This window comes from Parasteatoda tepidariorum, chromosome 1 (assembly GCF_982258835.1).
Source record: "Parasteatoda tepidariorum strain Cologne lab strain chromosome 1, Ptep-v5.0, whole genome shotgun sequence".
NCBI lineage: Eukaryota > Metazoa > Arthropoda > Arachnida > Araneae > Theridiidae > Parasteatoda > Parasteatoda tepidariorum.
This window is the reverse complement of record NC_141755.1, coordinates 30,206,988-30,234,549: the sequence shown is the minus strand read 5'-3', so window position 1 is coordinate 30,234,549 and position 27,562 is coordinate 30,206,988. Positions and strand designations below refer to the sequence as shown.

General features: G+C 27.9%; 1 protein-coding gene across 1 annotated transcript; it reads left to right on the top strand.

Moving 5' to 3' along the window:
- Positions 1 to 782: 782 nt before the first annotated feature.
- Positions 783 to 27,562, top strand: LOC107439721 (uncharacterized). Its single transcript, XM_016052399.4, has 3 exons — positions 783 to 1,058; positions 8,201 to 8,439; positions 25,586 to 27,562. The coding sequence occupies exons 1-3, from the start codon at positions 1,056 to 1,058 to the stop codon at positions 27,234 to 27,236; spliced, it is 1,893 nt and encodes a 630-aa protein (XP_015907885.2). The 5' UTR covers positions 783 to 1,055; the 3' UTR covers positions 27,237 to 27,562.

Sequence of the window (27,562 nt, the reverse complement as noted above, 5' to 3'; positions counted from 1 at the left end):
AAAAAGAAATGATTTGACAGATTTTGATAGGAATATATGTATGTATTTTTTTTATTAATTCAAATAACTGTTTGCGCGTTGATACCTTACAAATTATAATTAATCATGACTTAAACTCTACAAGGAGTTTAAAGGCTTTTATAAAGATCGGTAATTGATAGACGCTTCACAATCAAATTCAAAGTAAAATCTGCGAATAATTGTTTTCACGAAAAAGTTTTTTTAATCTCATAAAAAAATTAAACAAATTTATGGTTGCATTGCTTATTTTTTTAAGAAAAATATGCGTCTCAATTCAAAAGTTTTCAGTTTTGAATTCATTTTGCTAAATGTATACATCATATAAACGCACACATCATAAATATATATTTAAATATAGAAAAAGACTCTTGAAACTAGTAACTATGATTGAATAAGCAAATATCCTTCCTTTAGTAGTAATTTAACCCGAGATCTGAAAACTGTCTTTAAATCAAGATCTAACTGCCCGTAATCTGAATGATCTCTGGTTTTAAGACTTCAATAAACAAACAAATAAATTACAATAGATATATAGACATCTTTAAGCAATATACAAAATTATATATCGGTTTTCAGAAATAAAAAAATCCTAGAAGTTAAATTTTATTGCATTTTAATGATCAACGCGATTATGCACAGTGCTTATATGAAGTGAGGATACTAGAAAATATTACCGACACAGATGCTAGCGCCGCTTTTTGTGCGTTAAACCGATCTGTTAAAAGTTTTCTGCTTTTCAAAATCGCTCGGGAAAAGTTTTCAAGTACTCAACTACTTGTTAAAAGGGAAAGAACCTAGCAAAACGATGTTTAATTCTTGACCCAAATAAATTATTTATGTTATATATAGCGTGTCATTCTACAATTTTACCGATAGGATTTCAGTTTCTAAATTTAAAGCAAGACATGATCTAGTTTGGATTGAAGTTTTTAATTCTTTCAAATTTGAACTGTTCTGAAATTGAAAATATTCTGAAATTGGTACATCGTCAGTTTATTATTATTTGGTCCCACTATTTGTTTTTGATTATCAATATGGTAAGTAGACTTACACGTCTTAGTTATTTTGTATAGAATTTTGTTAAATATTTGGAGAAAATAATTAAGACAGTAAAACGGTAACATTCTATTAAGTTCAGGAAATGTTTGAAATTTGCTTAATATTGACTTGTGGTTTTAATTTTTTGAATTATTTATGACAATAGTTCTATCTTCTTTAACGATCTTAATAGAAATGGGCATTTCTTTAATTTTGTATTAAACTTTTATTTTAATTTTGCTGATTTTAAACACTTGATATATCTGAAACTTTGTTATTAGTTTATTAATAGGCTATATGTTTATTGAAAATACATTTTGGTAAAGATAAAAAAAAATGTTCTCTATAATTTATTTATCATTTTATATCCAGTGCCTTTTTTAGTCAGTTTAACATTATGTTGAAATTGCTGAACTAGGGTGACCTGGGGTAATTCCTGATCAAAAAACGCAAACATCTATTTTGTGAAAAAACTATTCAAAATAGAATTTTAATATTTACTGGAAGTTTGAGGCTATATGAGATGAGTCCAATGCCACCTTCTTTTGTTTGAAAATCTAATTAGAATTTAAAAGATTTTAAATTTTTAATGATCAGGAATTACCCCTGGTCTTGATCACTTCTGGGGTAATTACTGATCACCAGTTTTTATTGTAAAGGGGCTGTTTAAAAATAATTATATAATGGTAATTAACAAATAAGACATCAAGATCAAACAAATAAACCAATAAGATATGTTTTAGCGGCTAATAAAATGATTTATTTAAAAGCAAGAAGAACAATTAGCACTTTAAATTTTCAAAAATCTTTGCATCCTGCCATACATTTTAGGCAATCAGCCAACTCATTCTCATGTTCTTCTGAAATATAAGAGAGTTCCCACATGGGTTACTTTTGCTGGATTTTTTAACTTCATTAAGGGGAAGTGTAAAGTTAAGTAAGGTATGTCAACAGCTCTCTCACACTGAAATTTTCATTTTCAATCATTTCATTTAACTTTATTCCTTACAAATGTTTTTAGCCACAGTTATTCATTTTTTTTTAATTCCAGGATTTTCAAGATAATTAGATTTAGGAAAACATTGCTTAAATATGTCTTTTAATTGCATTGCTGTTAATAAATGCTGCATAGTTAAAATTAAAATAAGTGATTTTTCTACTAACTTTAAAAAAAATGTAAAATGTATTATATTCACCTATTCTAACAAGAAATAGAATACAATTTAAATTTAAAGAAGCTATTAATGGAGAAAAAAATAATGATTATAGTATTAAGGTAAAAATTAAAGTAATTCTCAGGATTTGTTAATGTTATGTTTGAACCTTGGCCAAAGAATACCTAAGGAGGCCTTTTCATTTCAATTCCAACCTTCAGTAAGGATAGGTTCGAAAAGGGACGAAATATATTGCACCTCCAAAACCCGTTTCACTGTCTCCCTACATTTTTTGTGGGGGTGCGTGTGTTACGTAACCCGAAACTAATCACTGTCACAGAAGGGGAATTGCAACCTGCGGGGGTCAACTAGCTTTCAAAAGATATCAGAAGAAACTCACTCTTCATCTTATATTATGCTTTTTCTCTTTCTAAGATAAACTTAAAAAATATTTTTTTTAACTCTAAAACGACTTTATTTTCAAAATAGTTTTATCATTTTATTTAACATGCACTTTTTCTAATTATATCTTGAATTGTTTATTATTTTGATTTGATTCTTAACAAATAAACACCGGGGTTATTTGTTATTTGTCACAAACAAATTGAAACATCAAAATTGAAAATTATTCGATTTAATTATCACAAAATTTTAAATCATATTACAGGGGTCTGTCCAGGCCGAATTTACTACCGTTTAGCGGTACCTTCACAAATTCAACTTTAGGAAAAACGGTAGTTTCACAAATTCAATTTTAGGAAAAACTGTCGTTTCACAAAATACTTTCTATTAAAATTTTATTTTTGTATCCCTTAAGAAACGATAAATCCATATTTTAGTGTTGATTTTTTAATATAATTTTTAATTTTTCACAAATTATGTCTAAATTTTCACAAAATAGGTACCTCTCAGAAAAACCTAGACAGACCCCTGTATTAAGACAGATCTAAATTCCGATTATATCACTTAACTTATTCAAATAATTTAGCTCGGATACATTTAAAACTTCACCCACAAACTCATATTCATCATTTTTACTTACATTATTTCTACTCAGTTATAGTTACTTTAAAAACTTATCGCCAAAGATATTATTTAACAATAATACAAAAGAAATTCCTTATTGATCTAAAGCAGTTATTTAGTATAAATTTATTAAACTGCACATTTTGAAAGCGCAGTTTTATATGAAGTTTATTTTAAAGGAATAAAGGAAAACATAACTTATTAAAAAGCGAAAATATTTTATTTATCAGCTTTTGCTTGTTAAAAGGTATTTATATTTTATCAAATAATTTTTATCAAGTAATATCTTGTGATTACATTAATAAAGGAACTTCATTTTTAATTTTAGGCCTTTAACTTAAAATTATTATAACCCTAATAACAAAGAATGATGGTAAAAGTGGGTAATGAACGCATTTTATTTGTAAATGTCGTAAATAAAAGGACAAATAAATAACTTACAAAAGTATAACTTATTTCTAAGAAATTCCTTAAAAACTATCTCTGATAAGCTTTATAATTTTCTAAACGTAGAAGTAATATTATAAGAAAATTGATGTAACTCTTTCATTTCAGTTTTGAGGATTCATAAAAAATACCATCATTTCTGTCGTAAAAATAAATTATAACATTTTCGACTAATAAGTTGAAGTGACAGTTTAAATTTATTTTTCTAATAGATCATTTCGACGGATCATTAAAAACAACAAAATAAAACAATTCTATGTTATTTTACATTTTAGTACATAGATTTGTGAGACTGCTCACTGTAATTAATATAAAGATTTATCAAAATAATCTAAATTAATTTATAAAAAAGTACGATAACGAAATTTTTGAAAGAAAAGGCATTTATTGGTTTTCATTAAAACTTACAACATAACAACAGATTGAGACAAGTTTACTTTACAAAATTTTATTAAATACAAAAATACAGAAAATTATGGTTATCTGGGAGATATATTCATATAGATGGCATGCTGGCTAACCCTGGGAAGTTTTCGTGTTTTTCCTCTTTATGTAATGCTAATGTCGGTTAGTTTTCTTATATTTTAATTAACTATAATTACACTAATTAAAGTTTGCAGTATAGAAATTTCTACTAAAACTCTTCTCCGTGAATGGCAAAAGAGGGTCAGGGAAGAGAAATTAAAATAACACATTGATTACATACTTTGTTCTAGCAAAAAATTATGAATAAAAGTTACATTATACACTTTTAATATGAATTCGAAAAATGTCTCATTATTAAATACATAAGATATTGCATAATTACTACTCTTAATATATATTTTTAGAATATTGCGAAAAAAAGTTTTAAAAAGTGTGTTAATTAGGAATTACCGATTAGGGAATCAACTAAGGAATCAGGTCTAAAAACATCAAAACCAGTTTGACTGTCTGAAGTAACAAAGAGTAGCTTAACTCTAAGTATTACAGCTTATTTTTATTTTTTAATTTATCGTAATGAAATTTCGTGGTGTTTATAATAATCACATTTCTCATTCTTTTTATTTCATCTGGCAATCAAACTGGTTTCAATATTTTCAATGTTGCGTTCCTAAGCATCGATTCATTATATTTTGATACCGTTTGTATTTTTCTCTCGTGAATATTAATTATGACCACTAATGTTCTTTTACTTCCTTTTTTTTTTTTAAAGAATTTTAAAATACATGCGTGTATTTTCATATTTTTCTTCATTTGCTGATTAAAATGAAAATTTCATAATACTTTAGTGTTCTTGTGTATTTACATTAAAGCCCTAAAAACAGGGTTAAGTGCTTGTTCATGTTTGGATGATGCGTGGTCTTGTGTACTAGCTATTTTTTTTTTCCTTACCGTGAAAAAACATACTATCCCAGCTATTGGAGTAATTAAAACTATTTACGGAATGAAAAAATTGGAACCTTTTAAATTTTTTTAATGTAAATGTTTTTTTAAACCTACAAATGAGTGTACGATATATTTTTTTTAAAAAAAAAGGAAAACGGCGGTTTTGTGATGCTTTATAGCATATTGGAAGATCTTTACGTCATTTATTCAATTTTAATTAATCTCACTTTATTCAGCAGCTAATTTTTTTAATTCTGAAACATCTTTAAAAAACAAGAAGCAAAGTTTAAAAAAGGGGAATAATGTATTTAAAAAATAAATTCCATTCTCAAAATGAATAAAAACAAGAAAATTATTACTACTAAATAAATAAAATGTATATAGAATGAACGAATTATCAGCAAATATAATTTTCATAATAAATTACAAGCTTATAACTAAAGAGAAAGCTATCGGTTTTTAAAGCGTTCCCCATATCAGTTCTTCAGAAGGACAGAGAGAGAGAAAAAGATTTTCAAAAGGGGGCAAGACCTCCCACCGAGAAGATTAGTGAACTTGGGGGTGGAAGTTGCCTTCCTCCCTTACTCAAAAGTAGAAAGTGACTTGTGTTTCAAAGGCAATATTACAAAAAGTAATAAAGATAAAAAAAAATTAACCTACATTTTTGTGGATAGGAAAGATTGAAAAAATTATTAGTATTTTTTTTTAATTGATCACTCCGATTCTTGAACAAGAAAAATCGATTCAAAGTATGACAAGCCCGCCATAGACTTTACATGTTAAAAGCAGAATTGAGGAGTCTGCTTGGTGCAACACTTTTCTCCCGGCAACCATGATTCATGACCCTGATTTTCTGCTCTTTTGAGCGCGCCCCGTGTTCTTTGTTCGCCAAGGTTTGAACTTATATTGCAACTAGAGGAATTTACGTCTTGACACCAAAGTAAAAAACTTCAAATTAATTATGTAATATCTTAATTAATTTATTTAGTTTTATAATATTTAGTAATGAGTTTTCATATCATTTATTATTTATGCTATTTCTTATCTTGTTTGCATATTCCTGGCAACCATGTCAAGATGTTTATATTGTAACCTGTTCCAGGCAAATCATATTTTCGTTTTCAACAAACTTCAAGTCAATCTCTTGAGAGTATTTCTCAGTACTATTAATACCAGGGTTGGCAGGTTTTTGACATGTGACAGTTTTTGACAGTTTAAACCATGGTTTAAACCGTCACGTCAAAAACCTCACTGTCAAAAATGTCGAAAATGTCAAAAACCTATATTCATATGTGAAATTTAATTAATACATAAAATTTATATATTTTTTAAAGGATAGTGTTTCTAAATATGTTCTAGAAAAAATAAATTTAAAATTTTGAAGAAACACTTATATTTTGAATAGTAACCAAAATCTTGTACTTTTGAAAACTCACATCTTTTGTAATATTATGTATTCATTTTCACGTGTTATTGAAAATCTGCAGTGATATTATTAAGAAATTTATTTATAACCAAATTTAGTGTATAGTATAGATTATACTAAAAATTAGACATTTTTAAAGATAAACATTAGCAGTTTTGTACATTAGACATCTTCTTTTAAAGAAAAATCTTTTTAATATTCTTTTAAATCTTCTTAATAATCTTTTTAACATAAGACAATACAAATTTAAGTGCTTTCTGTTAAATACACAGAGTAGTTAGTGTCGATTTACAGTATATTCAGCCTACTTATTTACTATGCTGAAAATTTAGTTTATCCAAATACTTGTGAATTTCATTTTGCTGAATACGATATAGTTTTGTTGAATATCTAAATATTCAGCAGTTGAATAATTACTTCTTGCTTTCAAGATATGCATTATTTGTATTCTTAATACAAGTGGAGAAAAAAAAATTAAGAGATAAAAATTGTTTTAAAATGATAAGTGTAATAATTATAAATAAATATAATAAGCAATATGAATTATATTTATCATTATTCATAAATATAACTACTTTTAAATTCAAATTAACATGCTGGATAATAAAGATATTCGGTATAACATTAAAAAAAAAATTTTATACACTTGTATCTTATATCAAGTTTGTATTTATACAACATAACTTGTAAGTTCCTTATAAATATTAGTTATATGTTCTTTATATGTCAAAAATGCATAGAGTAATAAACTTTTAATTTTCTTAAGTATCAAAAAGAAAAAAAAATTTTTTTTTTAAATATAAATATTTAAACAATTTTTGTGCAAAATTTTTCTGCACATGCATTTGAATATAAATTTCTGATATTTTACTTTAATTTTAATTAAAAAATATTTTAAAGCCTGCTGATTACCTATAGTATAATTAAATTTCAATATAATGCATGGCAACTGTTGGTAGTTTTGAAGTTTATATATTCTCTTGGCAAACTTCAGTTTTTGACATTTTTGACGGGTTTTTGACGGTTTAAACCAGTATTATACCCTTGTCATGTCAAAAACCACTTTTTGACGTCAAAAACCCAACCCTGATTAATACATAAAATATATTACAAATTACACCTCATATTTTACAAATTAAAAACTGCCTGGATTTCTTTATTCAAATGTCAGCTTCTAAATTCAGTCAAGTTTACATTGAAATTATAAACAAATTCAAATTATTTATACAATTTGTAAATGAGTAATAATTTTTTGCTTTTGTGTGATTTTTGTCTGGCAGCAACTATTTGATTTAACTTGAACCCAGTACTATCAGTTTTTAGAAAGCAATCTGTTTTTTGACAGATCACGCTGTACCAAATATTTTAAAAAAAAAAAATTACCATTTTAAACATATATTTTTGAGAGAGCTTTTGTATGAAATTTATGTTCATTTTTTACTTTGGACACCATGGAATTGCTCCTCTAAATATTTTTCTTTAATTTATTCCAAGTTAAACAACAGGGCAGTTTCATTTGTTGTCTTGTCAATTTTAGTTGGTATGTCCAAGTACTGAAATGGAAATATACCTGCAATATCAAATAATGCGGATAATTTTTATACTCGTTTTGTCTTAAACTTGTTTTAAAAAGTTTGAATGCTACAAAAACTTAACTATTTTATTTCTGTTAAAACCTTTTGGTATGAAATATTAAATTGTCATGTTTATTTTAATTTAGAATGACTTAAATGAGTCAGGCTTTCGTAGTAAAGCTGCTGCATTGCTGAACAATGAAAGCTTTAGTGATGTTGAGATACGAGTGAATGATGGAACTAATACTAGATCTTTTCCGGCACATTCATTGTTCCTGTCCATGAATAGTAAAAAATTTGCAAACACGTTTCATGGATATTCTCCACCACCAAAAGTTTTCAATATCTTTGATTACAAGCCAAAAATCGTTTATATGATGTTAGAGTAAGTAAACATTTTATTTTTTGATTCTTATTTGTTTGGTGTAAAATAATCTCCATATCTTATTGAAGCCAGTTAAGATATGTATTACTACTGATAGTGTTGTAACTCATAAATTAACATAGGTGTTTAATGTAAAGTATTATAGGATAATATAGAATTTTTAGGTTTTACCTCTCAAATGTTTAAACATCAATTTTTATTTCATATTTTTATCAAATAGAGTTTAACTTTTTCTACTTTTTTAAGTAGATTGAACCGTATCTACAGATATTGCCAGGTGCGTAACGCTTTTAAAAAGTGCTTCTGCTTAGTTTTCGTTAGGGGTTTGTAGAAAGAATTTAATTATTTTTTTGCTAAGAAGAGGCATTTTTTCTTCACTGTCTGTGCCGATTGCTGCCACGAGTTACATGAAAACGTGTGGTTTTAAAATACATGGTTTTTGCAAGTGGGTCATTCTACCAGAATCCGTTTCGTTGTTATGAAACATGAGGAGTGTGTTCTTTACACGGATATAAGAATGACTATAAATTTTTACTTCATTGTACCAATTATTTTAGGAATTACTGCTCTTTTAAGTAATGAATTTCTTGTTTTTTAACGAACTTAAATGTTGGAACATTTTTTGCTATAAAATAGTCATTTTTACATGTTTTTTTTAAAATAGTCAGTAATATGGTCGGTCATTCACTAATCATTTTGTAAATAAGCATTCAAAAATAAAAATGACTCAAAATAAAACTTACTTAAAAATAGAAATCATTATAGTCATTAAAAAATAAAAATGCATTTGAATAATAATTTATGTTCAGACAAATTATAAAGGGAAAATACACCTCTAAAGAGTCGAAAGCAATCCAGCAAACCATACTGTTAATTAACCTAGGAAGTAATAAGATTTTATTGCTCTTTAAAAATGTTTCATTTGTATTGAATTAAATATGCTTTGATTAAAATGGGTAGTCATTATCCATACAGTTAGTGATACAAAGTATTCAGGTTTAATAATGAGAATGAAATCAGATGTTTTAATTATGATAAATGCTGACAATGCTAGTTACTTTTTGGCTTATATCTTGAGTTATTTTTTTACTTATTATTTTTTTTTTCAATGTTCAGGTTTTATTTTAAATGGTATTCAGAACAGAATCAAAATTGTTTTGGACTTGTCACTGCTTTTTTGATCTGTAGTGCAAAGCTGTAACAAAAAAATAACTCTTAACTTGAGTATTTTCTCTCCAAACTATAAAAAAATTTATAATTTATTTTTTAATTATATTGTTTTCTTTGTTTTTTTTTATATGATATTATTGTAATGCTGTTTATTTTTAAATTGAGTTAGTGCTGTTATTCTAGCATTTATAATAGTTTTGTTTTTCTGAAAGTTTATTTTTCTATAGCTAGTGGGTCTAGTAGTACAGCCTAAAAAGTTGGGACTTAGCTATTATCTTCTTCTTATGATGAATATTTCACTTCTGAAAGAGATATATTTATTATGTAAATGAAACTGAATGATGAATAATCAGAATTATTGTTATAGAGGGCAAGTTTTTAGAATTATGATAAAAAAGATTGTACCACATACTTTCATCACTTATATTATTTAAATTTTTTCAAACTAAGACAAGAGTCCTGCTATGTTTATTTTAAAATTCACTTAAAGCCTGTAACAAACAAAGATTTTCAATAAAATAACGGTTAAATTATATTAGTTGTGTTTACGAAAACAATCTGCGGATTAGTTGACTACAGAAATAATGGTGACTTTTACCCTATCGGACCATCGGAAGCATTTTATTGGCCTAAGCAAAAAGATAAGTGTTCTGTTCTTCTTCAGCATATTTTATGTGTTGTTGAAGCTCCACAGGTAACATCGAATATGGGACACTCATACAAAGTCGAACCATCTGTGGAAAATAATCTGAAGCCCATTTCGAACAATATATATATATTTTATTTTAATTGAAAAAAATATATTGGTATAAATTCATTTTGTTTATTGTATTGTTATTTATAGATTTAATAAGTTGTTGAACAATTAAATATGATTGTTTAAATGGTGGCTTTAACTTGGTGAAGTGTCCAAACTTCATTAATTTTATTGTATCATTTTTTCTCCAATGGGTTTGAAATAGACAAATTTTAGGGGCGCCATTCTCATTGAATGCAGTACATGCTCTTCCGGTCGCCACAGGAAAACAAAATGAGATTCTGAGTGGTGAGCTTTTTGCTGGAAGACATTTTTCACCAATCAGGATCTAAATTTAATTCTGAACACATAGCAAAATTAGTTAACAAAAGCAAAACTTTTATTGTAAATATATTAGTATGTATGTTTGTTAAAAAAACATTTCCTCACTTTTTATGTATTTTTGACAAAACTTTAAAGAGCTGTATTTGAGGAAACTATTAATGTTATGAAATCAAATTTTGCAAATGTTCTTATATCAATGGATAGGACATGTTCACCAAATTTTACGAAATTCCATTGACCCTCGGAGACAATCTTTGGATAATTTGTCATTTTTTTAGAAGTGCCTGTCATTTTACGTGCTCTGTTAACTACTCACAGGTATATGTGCATGCTCTGAGACAAATTTGGTGAAAAGAATTCCACCACTCACATGTGCAACTGCCACATTTTGCAAGAGATTCCTATTTTAAGGCTTCATTTCCTGCTCTGTGAAATCGAAAAGAAAATCTTTCAAGATTTTGTTGATCAGATAGAGACTAAGTTAAGTTCACCGAATATTTCTTCAATTACTGAAGAAAATTTTATTTTCCTTTCTTGATAAGTTTCTTGCTGGTCAAGCACTATCGTTTAATGTCGCTTGAAAACTGATGTCAGTATGCTCTGTATTATTTAGATCAGTATTATAATCTTTGAGCTTGATTTAGGAAACTATTCACCTATTAAGTATTTTCATGTGAATCCAGAGAAATCAATCATGGAGCCTCATTGCTTCAAAATTTTGTTCTTCATTAATTGATATACCAAAGATGAGAGTCAGTCACAAAATTGAGTGGACGCTTGAAGAAGTGCAAGTAAAAATGTTTCGAAAATCTGTGACTTGAATGACTTAAGGAACTGCAGACTAATAAGCAAATCTGTAAAAAATGAATTGACATGTCTTTTTTTCTTAAGTTTTACAATCTCTAGAAATTTTCTCTTTTTACTGTAGTAAATGGCTGAGATCTCCCTAGGAATAAGATAGAACAGAGTGCTCATGTCTAAAACAAGGACAACTTTGATTTTGAAGGGCACTGAGATTCAGCTATATATTTATTACTCTTATAAAAGTTGCCTGAACTAAAGTTTAAAAATACTTGAATAATTATTATGAAAAATTGGTGACATTGTTCAATAATAATTTAGCATCAAAATAATTCACAGTCGTTAAAAACATTTGAAGCAGTTTCTTTTCTACTGGAAGATCTTACTTTTTTTTTAAAAAAGAAAAGCCTCTTTCATTTTTTTCTCCCAAATAAGGACCATTTTCTTTTCTTCAGAAAATACAAAGCATATGCATTTTTTTATATCTCTGTGAAAATACAATATAGAACCTCTTCCAAAAACAGTGTTATTGCTGTATGTTAGACTTCCAATAAAATTTAAGAAGAAAAGAAAGTTTTTCTTGGTACTTATGGACTTAGCTATTTGTAAATTTCGAAACAATGTTGTACCTACACAAATGAAATTAGTTTAAATACATAATATATCTAAATGATGTTTTCATAAGACGGGCAATGGATCATGGAATCATCATAGCCTAATGATCAAAGGAAATTTTATTTGAACAATGGAAATTTCGCATGGAAACCTTTTAAAGTTGCTATATCTATTAACTGAAACAGTATTGAAGAAATAATTTTTTTTTTTTTTTTAACAAGCAAATATAACTTTATTGGGAACAAAAACACATTTTAAAATCTGCTGAAAAAGTAGAGTAAAATAAATAAAAGATCAATTGTTTGAAGAAATAGGGGACAACCTTTTTCAAATGACCAAGTGTTATAGTGGTAATCATTGATATCTGTGAAAATCAACTTATAAACTACGTACTAATGAAAAACTACTACTTTATTAAACTGCTTATTTAGCAGCAAAACTTCTCCTTATGTCAACCAAGAATTTTTCTGCATGATTATCTGTGATGTAATGTCTACTTTTCTGTCTCTAAGGCAGTATAAATCACTTATGTTATTGTGAAACTTCTGTTCATTGAATTTTTGTCTTGCATGATTATTTGCAATGTAATGTCTGCATTGTAATGTGGTGGTGGAAGTATAAACCACTTATTTAGCAAGTTACTAAACTTCTGTCATTGATGACAAACAGCATTTTTCTCTAGCATGATATCTAAGGTGTAATGATGTTTGATACCACCTAGATATTAATGTCTGAAGTGAACGTAAAGCATTATTTTTATTTTATTAAAGGATTTTTCCTTGTCATTTTGTTGTTATTTAATGTACAAACCTTTGATATTAGATAATCATTGAGAAGCAAAAATCAGATTAAAAGTTTCTGTATATATATTGTGCAATTATTATAAAATGAGGAAATTATCTTATAATGCAAAAATTCTCAGTTACAAATAATTAAATTCTTTAGATTTAAAAATTCAAACAACATGAATAAAATATGTTGATTGAAAAGATTTTTAATGACCTCCAACCATGGGAAGTCGGCCAATTCACCATGATCTTAGATTTGGCAAACTGAAAATTTTAATAGTTATTTAGCAGGGATCTGTACAGGCCAAATTTACTACTGTTTAGCGGTACCTTCACAAATTCAACTTTAGGAAAAACGGTTGTTTCACAAAATACTTTTTCTTAATGTTTTATTTTTGTATCCCGTAAGGAACGATAAATCCCAATTTTTGTGATGCATATTTAATATAATTTTTAATTTTTCGCAAATTATGTCAAAATTAGGGGTGCACAACCTTTTTCTGTGAAGGGCCACATGCACAGCAGATTGACCAATGAAGGGCCGCATGCCAAAGTGTTTAGACCGACATATTGAAAGCAATTGTTGGTGGTGATTGTTATATAAACATCATTGTTTATATAACACTAAATTCTTTTTGTCGGTTAACCTTGCAATCTCTTTGCAGAAAATACAATACTTTAAAACGTTTAAAATTAGAAAATGCAAAACTGATTACTTAAGAAGGAAAACAGAATTCAAAAATCAGAATCAATTTATCAGAAAAAATTTAGATAAATTGAAATAATTAAAAAACTATGGAAAAATTTAAATTTTTTTTATCACATTACAAAATACAAAAGTCCATTTAAACATAAATTTTAATGTTAATTTTTTTTTCATAGAATTAAATTTCAAATAAATAAATATTCTAGTTATTAATATAAATTCAAGTTAAATACTTTGATTTAAAGAAAGTTTATAGGGTTAAAAATGATTAAAACAAAACCCCTTAAGTGGAAAATAAGATTTAGCATTTATTAGGGAATGTACTTTAACTTTCAGACATTTTTATTTTAAATTAATAATAAGAGCCTGAGAGAGGGAAGAAAAAGAAAGGAAAGAAAACACATTAAATTTTAAGGAACTATATTCCTTAATAATAAAAAACTATTAAGATACTTGTTTACAACTTTTTATGACGAATATATTTTTAACATGACACTTACTATTTACAATTAATACACAATTAACAATCAATAAAATTTACATTACTTTACGAAACTTATCTTGATTAAATTTTTTATACAGTCAAAATTTAAGGATATACAAACATTTCCCAGTATATAATCATAAATGATATAAAATGCTCCAAGAAGGTAGAAAATGGTTTAAAAAATTTCTTAATGGTTATACTGTAATTTGCAAAATTTTTGAATATTGTGATAATTTTATCTACTTGATCATGTGATATTTTTTTGAGCCATTAAATGAAAATGTAATGATTGTATTTAAAGACTACTCTGTAATTTTGAACAGGCCAAATTCATTTTGGAAAACAGTCTTTTGACAGAAGCTGTTGTTGTGGGTAGTATTAAACTTAGAGCAAATAAAATCATCAGTTTTGGAATTTGTCCTAGATGGTGTTCTTCCTTTCTGGGTTTTTAAATCGCGGAAATACAAATAGCGATGTGTTATTTTTTAATTGCTTGAATACGAATTGCTATGTGTTATTTTTTAATTGCTTGAATACGAATTGCCATGTGTGATTTTTAAATTGCGTAAATAAAAAACTCGATGCTTGTTTTTCAAATCGCGTGAATACGAATCGTGTGGCTTTTAAATTGCGAAAGGACTACTCACAACACTTGATTTTTAAAATGCACGAATATGAATCGCGATATATGGTTTTTAAAAGGCGTGCATATGAATTACGAGAAAAGTAGCAACGGATGATATTTTAAACGCCAGAACAAATCGCGATATGTGATTTTAAATCCCGTAAAAACGAAACGCTATGTATTATTTTTAAATCTCATTAATGTTAATACGAAATGCGATGCGCAATTTTCAGATAGCGTAAATACAAATTACGATGTATGACTTTCAAATTACATGTGACAACAAAAAGAATAGGTTCGATGTGTGTTCATGGAACTAAAGAATTATGCCGTGTTTTGAATTATTTTTTTTGCAAAACGGACCGCGTTTAATATAAACACATCTCGTTTTTTTTTTCCCTGAGAAGGTGTTGATTTGGCTAAGATACATAATTACTTTTTAAGTTACGAAAAAAAATTACAACTGAATCTACAGGGGTCTGTCCGCGCCAAATTTACTACCGTTTTGCGGTACCTTCACAAATTCAACTTTAGGAAAAACGGTAGTTTCACAAACTACTTTTTCTTAAAATTTTATCTTTGTATCACGTAACAAACGATAAAACCATATTTTTTGTGTTGATTTTTTCATAGAGTTTTTTAATTTTCACAAATTATGTCTAAATTTTCACAAAATAGGTACCTCTCAGGAAAACCTAGACAGACCCTGATCTAATTTCACGAGTTGTAATATTGTGTGAAAATATCAGGTATATTCTAAATCGCATATAAAAATGCAGCAATAGCGGGAAAGAAGAAAAAACACGTTCGAAAAACCTCTTAAAAAATGCGTGTTAAAATCGGTACAACGCAAATGATAAAATCGGCACAAACAGAGCACGTAAAAAATAACTATTTTAATGCGCGATTCAAAACTCGCTTGCTGTCAAACCATAGTATTAAAAATATCATAATCTTTTTAAATCACGGGGAAAACGTAATAACTACTAAAACAATAACCAAAATACTTTTATATTTCAGATGAAATTGGAGTAAATCAAGTTCATCAAAACTTTATGTAATTTAAATGCGGGATTTGAAATTAAAATGTCGCAATAGCATATAAAAAATATCGGTACTTTCAAAACCTTGTAGAAATCTGTAGCAATAATTTCTAAAATAACGATTGAAAAATAATTTGATTTGCGATAAAATCGTTACAAATAAGCCATGTCAAAAAATGGTTACCTAAATGAGCGATTCTTTACTCGCGATTCGTAATAATATCGTGCTAAAATATCGAAGTTTTAAAAACCGGACGGAAATGTGCAGCAATAACTGTTGAAGAAAGGATCTAAAGTCATTTAGATTTTCCATGAAGTTTGCACAAATAAAGCGCTTCATAACTTTCAAAAATCGCTATTTCAGAAACTACTTGAAAATCGGTAGCAATAACTACCGAAAAGTCATTGGAATCGGCACATACGAAAAGCGTCAAAAGTGGTAATTAAAATTCGTAAATCGTAATAATGATGTATTAAAAATATTGGGATTTTTAAAACTATGCTGAAATCCGTAGCGTTAACCATCGAAAAACTACATTGAGATTGGGTGCGTCAAAAACTTAAAAGTGTAAATTTAAATTACCGAATTTTTTTTATTATTTTTTAAAAACAAATATTTAATTTTTTTTTTCATTTTGTTCAGATTGCGGCCACGGGCCGCACATCGAGGGTTGGCGGGCCGCATTTGGCCCGCGGGCCGCAGGTTGAGCACCCCTAGTCTAAATTTTAACAAAATATGTACCTCTCTGAAAAACCTAGACAGACCCCTGTTTAGTTTCCACTTATGTTTAAGGCTAAAAATATTTTTATTTAAATGTGCAATATAAACATTTACATTGTAATTTATTTATTGAACATTGCATCTGAACAATTTTATCATACAGAAAAAAATGTTAAATATGAATCCCCTGTGTAATATTTGACTTTTTACTAAACATAATTATTTTTAGGGTTATAATAATTTACATTTTAAGGTGTTGGTGCTTATCAAAGCTTGAGCTGGATTTAGTTTACATAATATTAACCTTAAATTGCTCACAAATGTAATATTTTTCAGATATTTATATACAGAAAAAGTCAACTTCTCTGATACAGACGAAGCTCGAGAACTGCATACATTGTCAAAAACTTTTGAGATTCGTAATTTGCAAGAATTATGTGGAGATTATATAACAAGAAATGAAATTAATAACGAGAATGTATTGAATATCTATGAATGTGCTTATGAGCATAAATATTCCAAGTCCCTTGATTTATGTCGTCGCATTGTATCTTTGAACACAAAGGCTATCATTGAATCTCCATCTTTTGTTAAGGTCTCTCTTGCTGTTCTTGAAGATATTCTAAAGCAAGATGCTCTTACTGTTGAGAGCGAATTAGACATAATTAATGCTGTTATAAAATGGGCTTGTCACCAATGCAATAGGCAGGACTTGGCAGACACAAAATACTTGCGAGATTGCATATTTCCTTTGCTCTGCCAAATAAGATTTCTGAATCTCGAATATGAGCAATTCTCTGAGATTGAAAAGTATTCAATTTTCACAGTTCAAGAAAGTTCTCTCATAAAGAGAAAATTATTGCAACCAGATGAATTTGTTCATCTTCCTCCTCATATTTGCCACCTTACAAAACCAAGAATGTATTCCACAGTTATCAATTCAGAGCTTAATTTGCTGAGTGTAAATCCTTCATTATCAAGTACTGTTCCACAAAATATTAATGCTGCAAGTGAAAGATTTAAGAAAGCTCCTGTGTCAAAAGTATATCCGCAGAGAAATGTTTCAGTTCGAAAGGCATTTAATTTCTCTCTTGTTGAAGCCGAAAAGCTTGTAAGCACAGCTTTTAAAAATGACGTTAAATGTTCCATGTCCATACATTTACTTAAAGGAATGATTATTGTTCATGGTATCGAACTCACGATCAGCCAAAGTCGCAAAACTGGGGAGCTGATAAATATCTTCTTACATACTTCAAATAGTAAGGAAAATTTACCTGGTATGAGTGACACCTTCACCGAAGAGCTCAAGGACAATATGCTCTCCATAATGTTTGATCAACCCATGAAGATACTTGAAAATAGTCATGCAGAAATTGAAGTAACTGTAGAAGACTTGAAATTAAACAGGTGTTGTATCCTTAAAGATCCAGTTTGCAAACTGCATTGTTCAGACACAGTTGGTGATATTACATTGACAAGTAATCAGACGAATGACTCAGGAGATCATTTCTTCTTGATTAGCTGTTTAATTTATAGTTTGGTGTGATTGTGAGCAAGGTTGTAAAAAGAAGAAAAAAATTTGGATTTATTTTTTGTGGTCAAGTTTTTAAAATATTGAAATATTATACAGCCAACGCTCTTTATAATGGCCTTTTTTGTCTTTTAAAAAATAGGTGCTAGGATAGGAAAAAATGAGAAACAATGCAAAATTAAATTTCAAAATAATCAAAATTTTGGCTAAATAATGTAAAGAAATAACAACTGAAATTCTTAAGATATCAGAATAATGAAAGAATTTTTACCCAATTCCATAAAACACTTGTTGGCAAATTGTTCAGACACTTGCTTTGCTAATATTCCATGATTAATAAATAATCAGAAAAATCAACTTGAATATCACTTCTACCTAATAAAGCTGCATAAGTTATGCTTTGGTTTCATTGTGATTAGTTATTGTGAAGTTTTAAGAAAATGTTTGTATTTAGATTAGTCTTAAAAATTTTCTAATAGGTTTAAATACTATACAGCCAACATTTTTCATAACTCCTTTCCTCTTCCAAGAAATGAGAGCTTAAGCCTTGTAAATATTGATTTGATATGAATTTTTAAGAATCCCATTAGCACAATGGTTAAGGCACTAAGCCATCATAGGTCATAGTAAAGAACCAAAACTCTATCCCAAGGCCTGTTTGAAACTCACCTATTGTGTTTTAGAAGTAAGAGCAGCCACTGCACAATGTCTGACACGATCGTGTCAGTAATCTCGAAATTCTGGAACCTTAATTTTTGGCCGACAACTTGCTGTTGCAGGAATGTTTTACTTTAAAAATTCTAAAGCTGATAGAATAATAAAACACTATAAATTCTAAAGCATTTCTCTCTCAAATATTTGCATTGCAGCAAACAAAACAGAGATCTGAAATACTTATACCTTATGTTGATTTGCTTATAGTGTACTTGTTTTAATATTATACTTGAAAGTTTAAATTTAATGATGTTGTAGTATATCAAGTTTTATTTATTGTTTGTTCAAGCTTCACATTAGCAGTTAAGCAATGGATGCCTTAACATTTATCTCTTCAATAACTCCTTTCTCAAATGGCAGCACAACATTAATCTGTGATATCTCTTTAAAATTTTTAATTATTGGAGAAAGAAGTTAAATGATGTATTGAAAATGAATTTGTGAATAATATAAAAATAACAATGCATCGATAACAAAGAAACTGCTTTTTTGTAATGGGTGGGTATCTGTATTGAACTATCATTCTAAAGAGTATTTACTATGTGTGTAATCAAAATATGATAGCAAAATCTGAAGAAAGTTTAAGATTTTAAGTGAAAGAGATCTAATTATTTATTATACTATAGAATGAAATTTATTTGATCTTATATTATTTACAATTTAAATTATGTATACATTTTGTTGTGACTTATGAAATTTTATTTACATTAATTTTCTGTTCGTATACAACTGATTCATGATAAAGATTGATTGTTTAATTGTAGCATATTGGGCAGGTGGCTGTATTGAACAATCTTTCTTAAGAGTATTTATCTAAATGTGAAAGAATGTGTTTATCTAAATGCTAAAGAGTGTGTAATCTAAATGTGATAATATAGTGAAAGGAAAGTTTAAGGTTTGAAGTACAAAAAACTATTGTTCTATAGAACTTATTTAATACTATAGAATAAAATATATTTAGTATTATGCGGTTTACAGCTTAAATTATGTATACATTTTGCAGTTATTTATAAAATTTATTGCATTTAATATTATACTATTTACAACTTAAATTATATGCTGATTTATGTGTTTATGTGCATTTTACTGTGATTTATAAAATTAAATTTGCAATTATTTTCTACTTGTATACCTGTGATTTACAATAAAGTCTTTAATTGTTAGTTGTTTTATTTCTTTTTTGTTAATTGTATCATTTTTTTAAATTATGAAAGTTTTGGCGATCCCTTATTCACTTCGCAACGTCGAAGCATCTGTGCTTTTGGGATACTTTGATAAATATTGTCCTCTTTCTGTTTTTACTAAACAGTTATTCTGTTATTGTGAGAAAATCTTTATTTTTATGATATTTTTATTTATTAATCAACCTATAGCTTATTCATAGGATGGCAGTTTGTTAGCATTTGCAACAAAAAGCCAATTAATGTACTTTGAGTATGTTAAAAGTTTTTTTTTCTCTTTAAATCTGAGATTTCTACTTAAACCCTGCATATTTCTCTTATAGTTTTAGCATTAGTGTGGGAGAGAAAAAAAAGGAATATTATGAAGTGCTTTTCTCTATTTTTTTAAAAAAATAAACCTTTTTATACTTAATTATATAATTTAGGATCAAAATTATATGTGAATTTATTAAAGGTTTTAATATCTCTTCCTACAATAAAAGAATGTGTGTGTCAAATTTTTTGCAAAGAGGCATTTACAGCTACAAAATTTTATCCGAAAGTAAATCGTTTTTTCACACCATGGTTTTTCTCTGACAAATGAGTTTTCCTCTTTTTTTTAATTATAGAGAAAGTTGTGTATTGAAAATTTTTTATAGTAAAATTGAAAATGCTCAATCAATAAAAATGATGCCTGTTCCTCTATGCTCTACTATATTTTATGTTAGTGTTGTCCCCAATGATAGAAAGTGCACTTTCTTATAGGCAGTTGTTTGAAAAATCTCAATTAAAATAAAAATTTAGGCTTTCAATTTTTTTTTTTTTTTTTTTTTTTTTTTTGTATTGAGGAATATATTCTTCAGCTTTAACTTAAAAAAAAAAACTTTTTTTTTTCTTTAAAAAAAAAAAATATTATAAATTCAACAACTTTTATAAATACCATGAGAAATGTCTTATTTCACAATTAATTTTTATTAATATATTTTCAAAATGTAATTTATTTTATAAGTCAGCACAATAAATTAAATCATTAATAACTAATTGAAAATTCTTATTTTAGGAAATATTAACTCAACCATGATTATTCATTTTAATGCTTATAGATTTTAAAAATATTTATTTTTGATGTGTAGTGTGCAAAATAAGCCAAACATCCGAAATAACTTGATTTAATGACGAGATACTACTACTATAGGGTGCATAGAGTTTTTAAAAAGTGCTTAAAGGTGCTTATTTTTGATTTACGTTTTTAAAAAAGTGCTTAAATGTGCATTTTTTATTTGAGGTTTGTAAAAAGTGCTTAATTTTCTATCTTTTAAAAAGATTTATTTTTACCCATGTATATTGTCCTTCTAAATTACAAAAAATACATGATTTTCACAATTTTCTCTGCAATATTTATCAGAAATTAGTTATTTTATCATGATTATGTTAAGTTTTTGAATTTTATTGATTTTATGTTCATAAATTAAGAACTTTAATTTTTTATTACTGCACAGATCCTAATTATGATTTTTTTTTTGGAAAGTGCTTAAAAATATTTTTTGAGTTCTTATATAGTACTTAAAAGGTGCTTATTTTTTGTTAAAAAATTTGGCTATGCACCCTGTACTAGGTACCAGTAATTCTAATTAAAAATAAATATTCTCTGCACTAATTAGGTAGGTAGGTATTGTATTTGCATCGCACTAGAGCTGCACAATGGGCTATTGGCAACGGTCTGGGAAACATCCCTGAGGGTAATCCGAAGACAACATGCCATTGCAATTTTGATCCTTTGCAGAGGGGGTGGTTCTCCTGCTTTGGTAGCCTGATGACTTGCGCACGAAGTTGAGCACTTTATGGTAGAACAGTTTAACCACAGGACTTGTACCACACATCCCTGGTCACTATAGAGGCTGATCAAAGTGATCACCCACCCGCTTATTGACCTCAGCCTGTGGTTCTTGACTTCGGTTCTCTACTGGGAACTGTGTCTTTACGATCAGTCCACTGCGGGACTCTGCACTAATTATCATATTTAAGGTTTGGCTTTCAAGCCACTGAGATTGAGTCCTTGTAAATTACATGAAAATTAGATCAATAGTTACTAGATGTTAGCCTTTTGTGCACTGTGCAATAATTTTGATATAGTGGTGTTCATCATTGTTAGCATTTTATAAGCGAAAAATTTATAGATTCTTTGAATTGTCAGATATTCTATTATAGTGTGAGGTAGGGCTCTAAGAACAAATATGTACATTTCCATCAGATCTCAAAAACTGTAGAGATTGTGGATCATGTAAAACTTGGTGCACCACCAGTCATGAACATATTGGTGGTGGTGTAATATTGTAGTTTTAGGAACATTATTGCTGGCATCTCTAGCACTGCTCTAATGTTAGATCATACTAGTAAGTACTAACTATTTCATCATTATGGACTAGTTGTCTTCAAAGGTCTCTGGGGCTGCTATAATTTTAGATAATAACGTCATTGAGGACCAGTTGGACCATTTTCCAGTTACAAACAGAACCTTGTAGTATAACTTGATAAAAGTCTAGAATTGTGCTGCAGTGACTATAATAGTACGAGACAGTTGATTCGCTGGCTAATTAATTCATCTTGTAGGCAAATTAAGGATGTAATTGGACATCTGCTTAGACCTCAAACTGTTGAGTTATTCTAAAATTGCTTGTAATCTGGTGCAATTATAATCATGCCTACTAAAGAGGGAAGTATTCATGGCAAGGTAGATGTTAATTTGCCTGCCAAAGGGTAACCTACACAATATAAGTAGGTGTTTTACTGCTATTATTTGTAGATATTTCCATGTCTTTATGAAATTGTTTAAATTGTTATGAAATTATTAAGCATTTTATAAAAATGTTTAAAATAAAACTTAGCACGAAGACATGCTTTAAAGAATTTTTATTAGATTAAAATGTATCTTTTTCATAGGATATTTTTTTCAAGCCATCATAAACAAATCGCTCATTTACATTTCCTCTGCCCCCTTAATGCAGAACTTTTTACAAGGAGTATTAACAGGTAGTGTAATACTACTAAAATATAGCAGAAAGGAAGAAATGAGTTTATTTCCTCAACAGTATTAAAAATTATGTTTTTTATTTTTATAAAAATGATTCATTGAGAGTTTCAAAAAAAAAAAATTTTTTTTTTTGACTGTCATTTTCTTTTTAAGCCTTTCTTATCCCATCCTGAGATATCTGGCATATAGTCTGTTGTATCTGTAATACATCATCCAACATACTTATATTCAACTGCCAGTTAGGCCACTGAACTTAACATTTTTTGCTTCATATTCCTTCTCATGCATAGACATCTATTATCGTGGTATGACTGCTTATACCATTATTCATCTATATTACATAAGTACCAGAAATGAAAAGAAACTGGCTTGCTGGTTTTTTTTAATTTTTTAAATTAGCCTTTATTGGCTTTTTTTTTATTTCTTACCTTTATTTACATCTAACATGCATGTATTTAAATGTTTTTTGATGACTGTTTAGTAAAGAATATAACTAAAATCTTCTTTGAAATAAAATTAAAGTTATGCATCGAATGTCTACTATTGTAGCTGAAATAAATAAAAATGTAACCAAAGGAAAGTTATGTTGAAACTTTAGAGAGTGTTTAAAATATGCAAGACAGTTGAAATATTAAACAATATTTTATTCTTTACATTTAATTAATATTTAATCAAGTATCTTCATATATTTTTTAAAAAAAATCTTTGTTTTGCTTATCTGACCTTCAACTTATGTACTTCAATTTAAAGAATTTTTTCATGCCTTGTTTAGTTTCAGTTTGTTTTTAAAATGTAAAACAAAATAGAAAAATTGGCAAAAGTGAATTATTTGTAATCAGTAATGAGGTATTGCTTTTCTTTATTATTTATTACATTAAAAAATATATATTTTTGTACTAAAAGTTTTACTGTGCTATAAACTTTATTATGAAGGAGATTTTTCTAATCAAACTAGATTTAAAACAAAAAAATATTTATTTATTACACACTTTAATTTCCTGAGAGTATTTATAATGTGAACGACTAAAATTTTATTGATTATGATGTAACTGCTGCTCCAGATTAAGTTTCAAATTACTCTAATCTTATTCCAATCCAAATGCATAATTTTGCTAAATTTTCCAATAACCAAGCGTTTTCTATAAAGCTGCACTAGATATGTTCAAAACAATTTGTTGCAAAAATAGGAAAGGCTGTAACTTTAGGTGAGTTACTTTCTTACAACAGTTTACAGTAGTTTAAAATAATTGTTAGTATCAATTCCAAAGTTTAAACCTGTTTTTTCAAACATGGAAATTGCTCAAACATAAATTTCCTAGCAATATTTTAGTTATATTTTTTTATAATAATAAATTAGAAACACAAATTAACTCACTTAATAAGAATAATTAGAAGAATAAATTAACTCGCATTCTTCCTTGTGAATTTTTTTTTAATCTTTTCACAGACCATCACCAGTAGCTGAATGACGAAAATGCTTCATATGTATATTACAGTAAATAGTTGATTATAAAAAAGTGACAGTATTTGGATAATGATGATGCAAATAATGTCTGAAGTGTCAAATTGCATGTTAATAATAATAATATACATATATATATAATGGGAAGATGGTAAACATTTTATTTCATTACAGACCTCTAGGTACAAAATAAAAAGAAAGTTATTCAACTGACATAAAGAAAATAATAAATTTTGCTTAATTTGATTAAACAAGCCATGGGAGATAAATTCCCCTCAGTCTGCCTAAACAAAAGCCAAATTAAAAGTTGTATTTAATCAACGCTTTGCAGTACAGAAGAAATCTGTTATAAATGCATTATCAATAAAGTCTGTTAAAAGAGAAGCCAATTCAGCCAACCTCACAATATCTCATGTTAATACTTAAATAAATTGGCTGAAGATATAAGGCCAAATAGTTCGTTGGAAATTAAAATAAACCGAATTACGTATATGTTAATTTTTTATTGTGGTAGAAGACAGAAAGGTTAAAAATACATTTTGATGTTCAGTTGTCGTGACATTGAATAATAATTAGTTATACACTTGCGTTGAAATAAAAAAAATTAACCATTACATTAATTGAGAATACCAATATTTGCTCTTTATAAAATTAGTTAAATGATTTATTTAAAGAGGGATTAGAAATGATTAAATTTATAAAGTAAAGGAAATTAAAAAGCTAGGTAATATATAATGCCTTATCTGGCATCAAAATATGTATTAATAAAATAAAATACCAAAAAGGCCTTTATTTGATTTTGTCCATTGGCAACTAAGAAATGCCATAGCTTTCCTTCAAACTTATAGTTTCAAGAAAAATTTGACAAAATACTTGTGTTAATACAGAAAGCATTTCCATGTAAGTAATAGTATCGAAAGGAAAATAAGAATTTCAAATCAGGCATTTAATTCTGAAAAAAGTTATGTAACATAATATAGCAATGAAGTATAAGCTGTTTATAATGCAGTTAAAATACAGTATGTTTGCTATTTATTTTACTGTAATTTTCCATTAAAAAAAAAAAAAAAAAGCAATTTCTATTTTGTGAGCATTGTTTAGATATTTAAAATTTTCAAAATATTTGCAAATTTTAGATATTTGTTGTAAATGAAACAATTTATCGAATTAAAAAATATCAGTATTTTAATTTATTTTTATTTCTTTTTTAGATTTATTTACACTGATGAAACTGATTTGCAGAACACAGAAGAATGCAAGAACTTGTATCGCTTAGCTAAGTTTTACGAGGTAAAAGATTTAGAAAAGTATTGCCGAACATATTTGGTTGGGGAAAACATAACATTGGAAAATATTTTTGATAAATATGAATTTGCATTATCTGAAAATCTACCACAGGCTCTGAAAGCTTGTAGAGATATTGTTTCTACTCGAACTATAGATATTATAAATTTACGTCAATTTACTGAAATTTCTTTGCCAGTAATTGAAGATATTCTTCAGCTTGATACAATGTCTATTATGAGTGAGCTTGATTTAATAGAAGCTGCAATTAAATGGGCTCAACAGGAATGTTACAGGCGTGGGTCTTTAACAGATAATTTGCGTATTTGTGTGTACCCACTCTTCAAGCATCTTCGCTTCCTTACCTTAACAGCTCCTGAATTTTGTGATTTAGTAGAAAAATATGATAAACTTATAAATGCACATGAGAGCTCTAAGTTGACTATGGCAATTCTTAAACCAGATCCTTCTCTTCCAATTCCTTCTGGCTTCAGCTCAAATACGAATCGCCGAGAGCAATCTAAATCTACGCCTAAAGAGCAAGAGTTATTAATACCAGCAACTGTTAATACTGTCAATATTAACAATAAGAAAAAACCTTCATGGAGCTTTGATTCAGAATTACAAGATCATTTGCGTGATACTTTTGGACTGAATAAACCACCCAAACGAGATATCAGCTCAAAATCCTCTGTACTTGATGAACCATTTTTTCATGTTGGAGGGAATATTCCAAGCAAGCAAGATTCCAGCTCAAAATCTGTAAAATTTAAAGAAAATGATAAAGCATTTTCAGACATTAGACAAAACACAACAAATAAACAACATACCATGCGATTTGATCATTTTGAGAAAACATTTCAAGCTCAACATTCAACATCTCAAGTTAGGCAAAATACACAGGTAAAACAGGATTTGAGCTCAAGTTCTTCAAAACTTGCTGAAAATGTTGACATGTTTTCTAAATTCCAAAATGCACCAGGTAAACAGAATAGCAAACCCACACCAATAGCATACAATAGATCAGAGTCTACACCCATTTACATCAAAAAACCATCACCGGTTTTGAGAGTAAAACCTTCTCCACAGTTATCTTTAAATCAAAGAACATTCAATTTCCCTCTTTTCGACTTCGGCAATGGTTTAAACTCTGCCTTTGAAAATGATATTAAATGTTCAGCCAAAATATATGTCAACAGAGGAGCCATTGAAATTTATGGTGTAGAGTTAAAAATGAAGCAAAAAGAAGCAGAAGAAGTTATAACAACTCACCTTGCACTAAGTGGATCCAGTATTTCTTCCCGTGATATTACTTGTGAAGAAAAACTTAAAAACAATATTTTGTCCCTGACTTTTGATGAACCTGTCAAATTGTATTCAGAAAATAATTTAAACATAGAAGTAGTTGTTGAAGACCTTAAATTAAACCGTTGTTCTGGTTGTCTTGATGACAGATGCGAACTGAATAGTGGTTTAAATATTTCTGCGGAAATCTGGATGAAAAGTAATCAGACAAATAATGATAGCAGAGATTTCTTTTACTTATTTAATCGTTTAATATACAAACCTTTAGCTTAAAAATCTATAGTTTTTTCGTGAGTCAATTTATTGAGATTTATGTGAACTTAATTGATTGTGATAAGACTTTTGTTAAAAAAGTTGGGTTTATAGATTAATTGTTTGTGTTTAGCTTTTTAAAAAGAAGGTAAAGTAAGTTTATTTTCAGTCATTTTACCTGATATTTTAAAAAGTGCCATATAATTTTTTTTATTTTAGTTTTTTTATATTTTGTATAAAAGTTATTGATAATATACGCCTGATGTGCCTTTGACAAAGACTATATCTGTGTTGTAGGCTAAGGGTGCACAACCTTTTTGAGTGAAGGGCCACTAGCACAGCAGGTT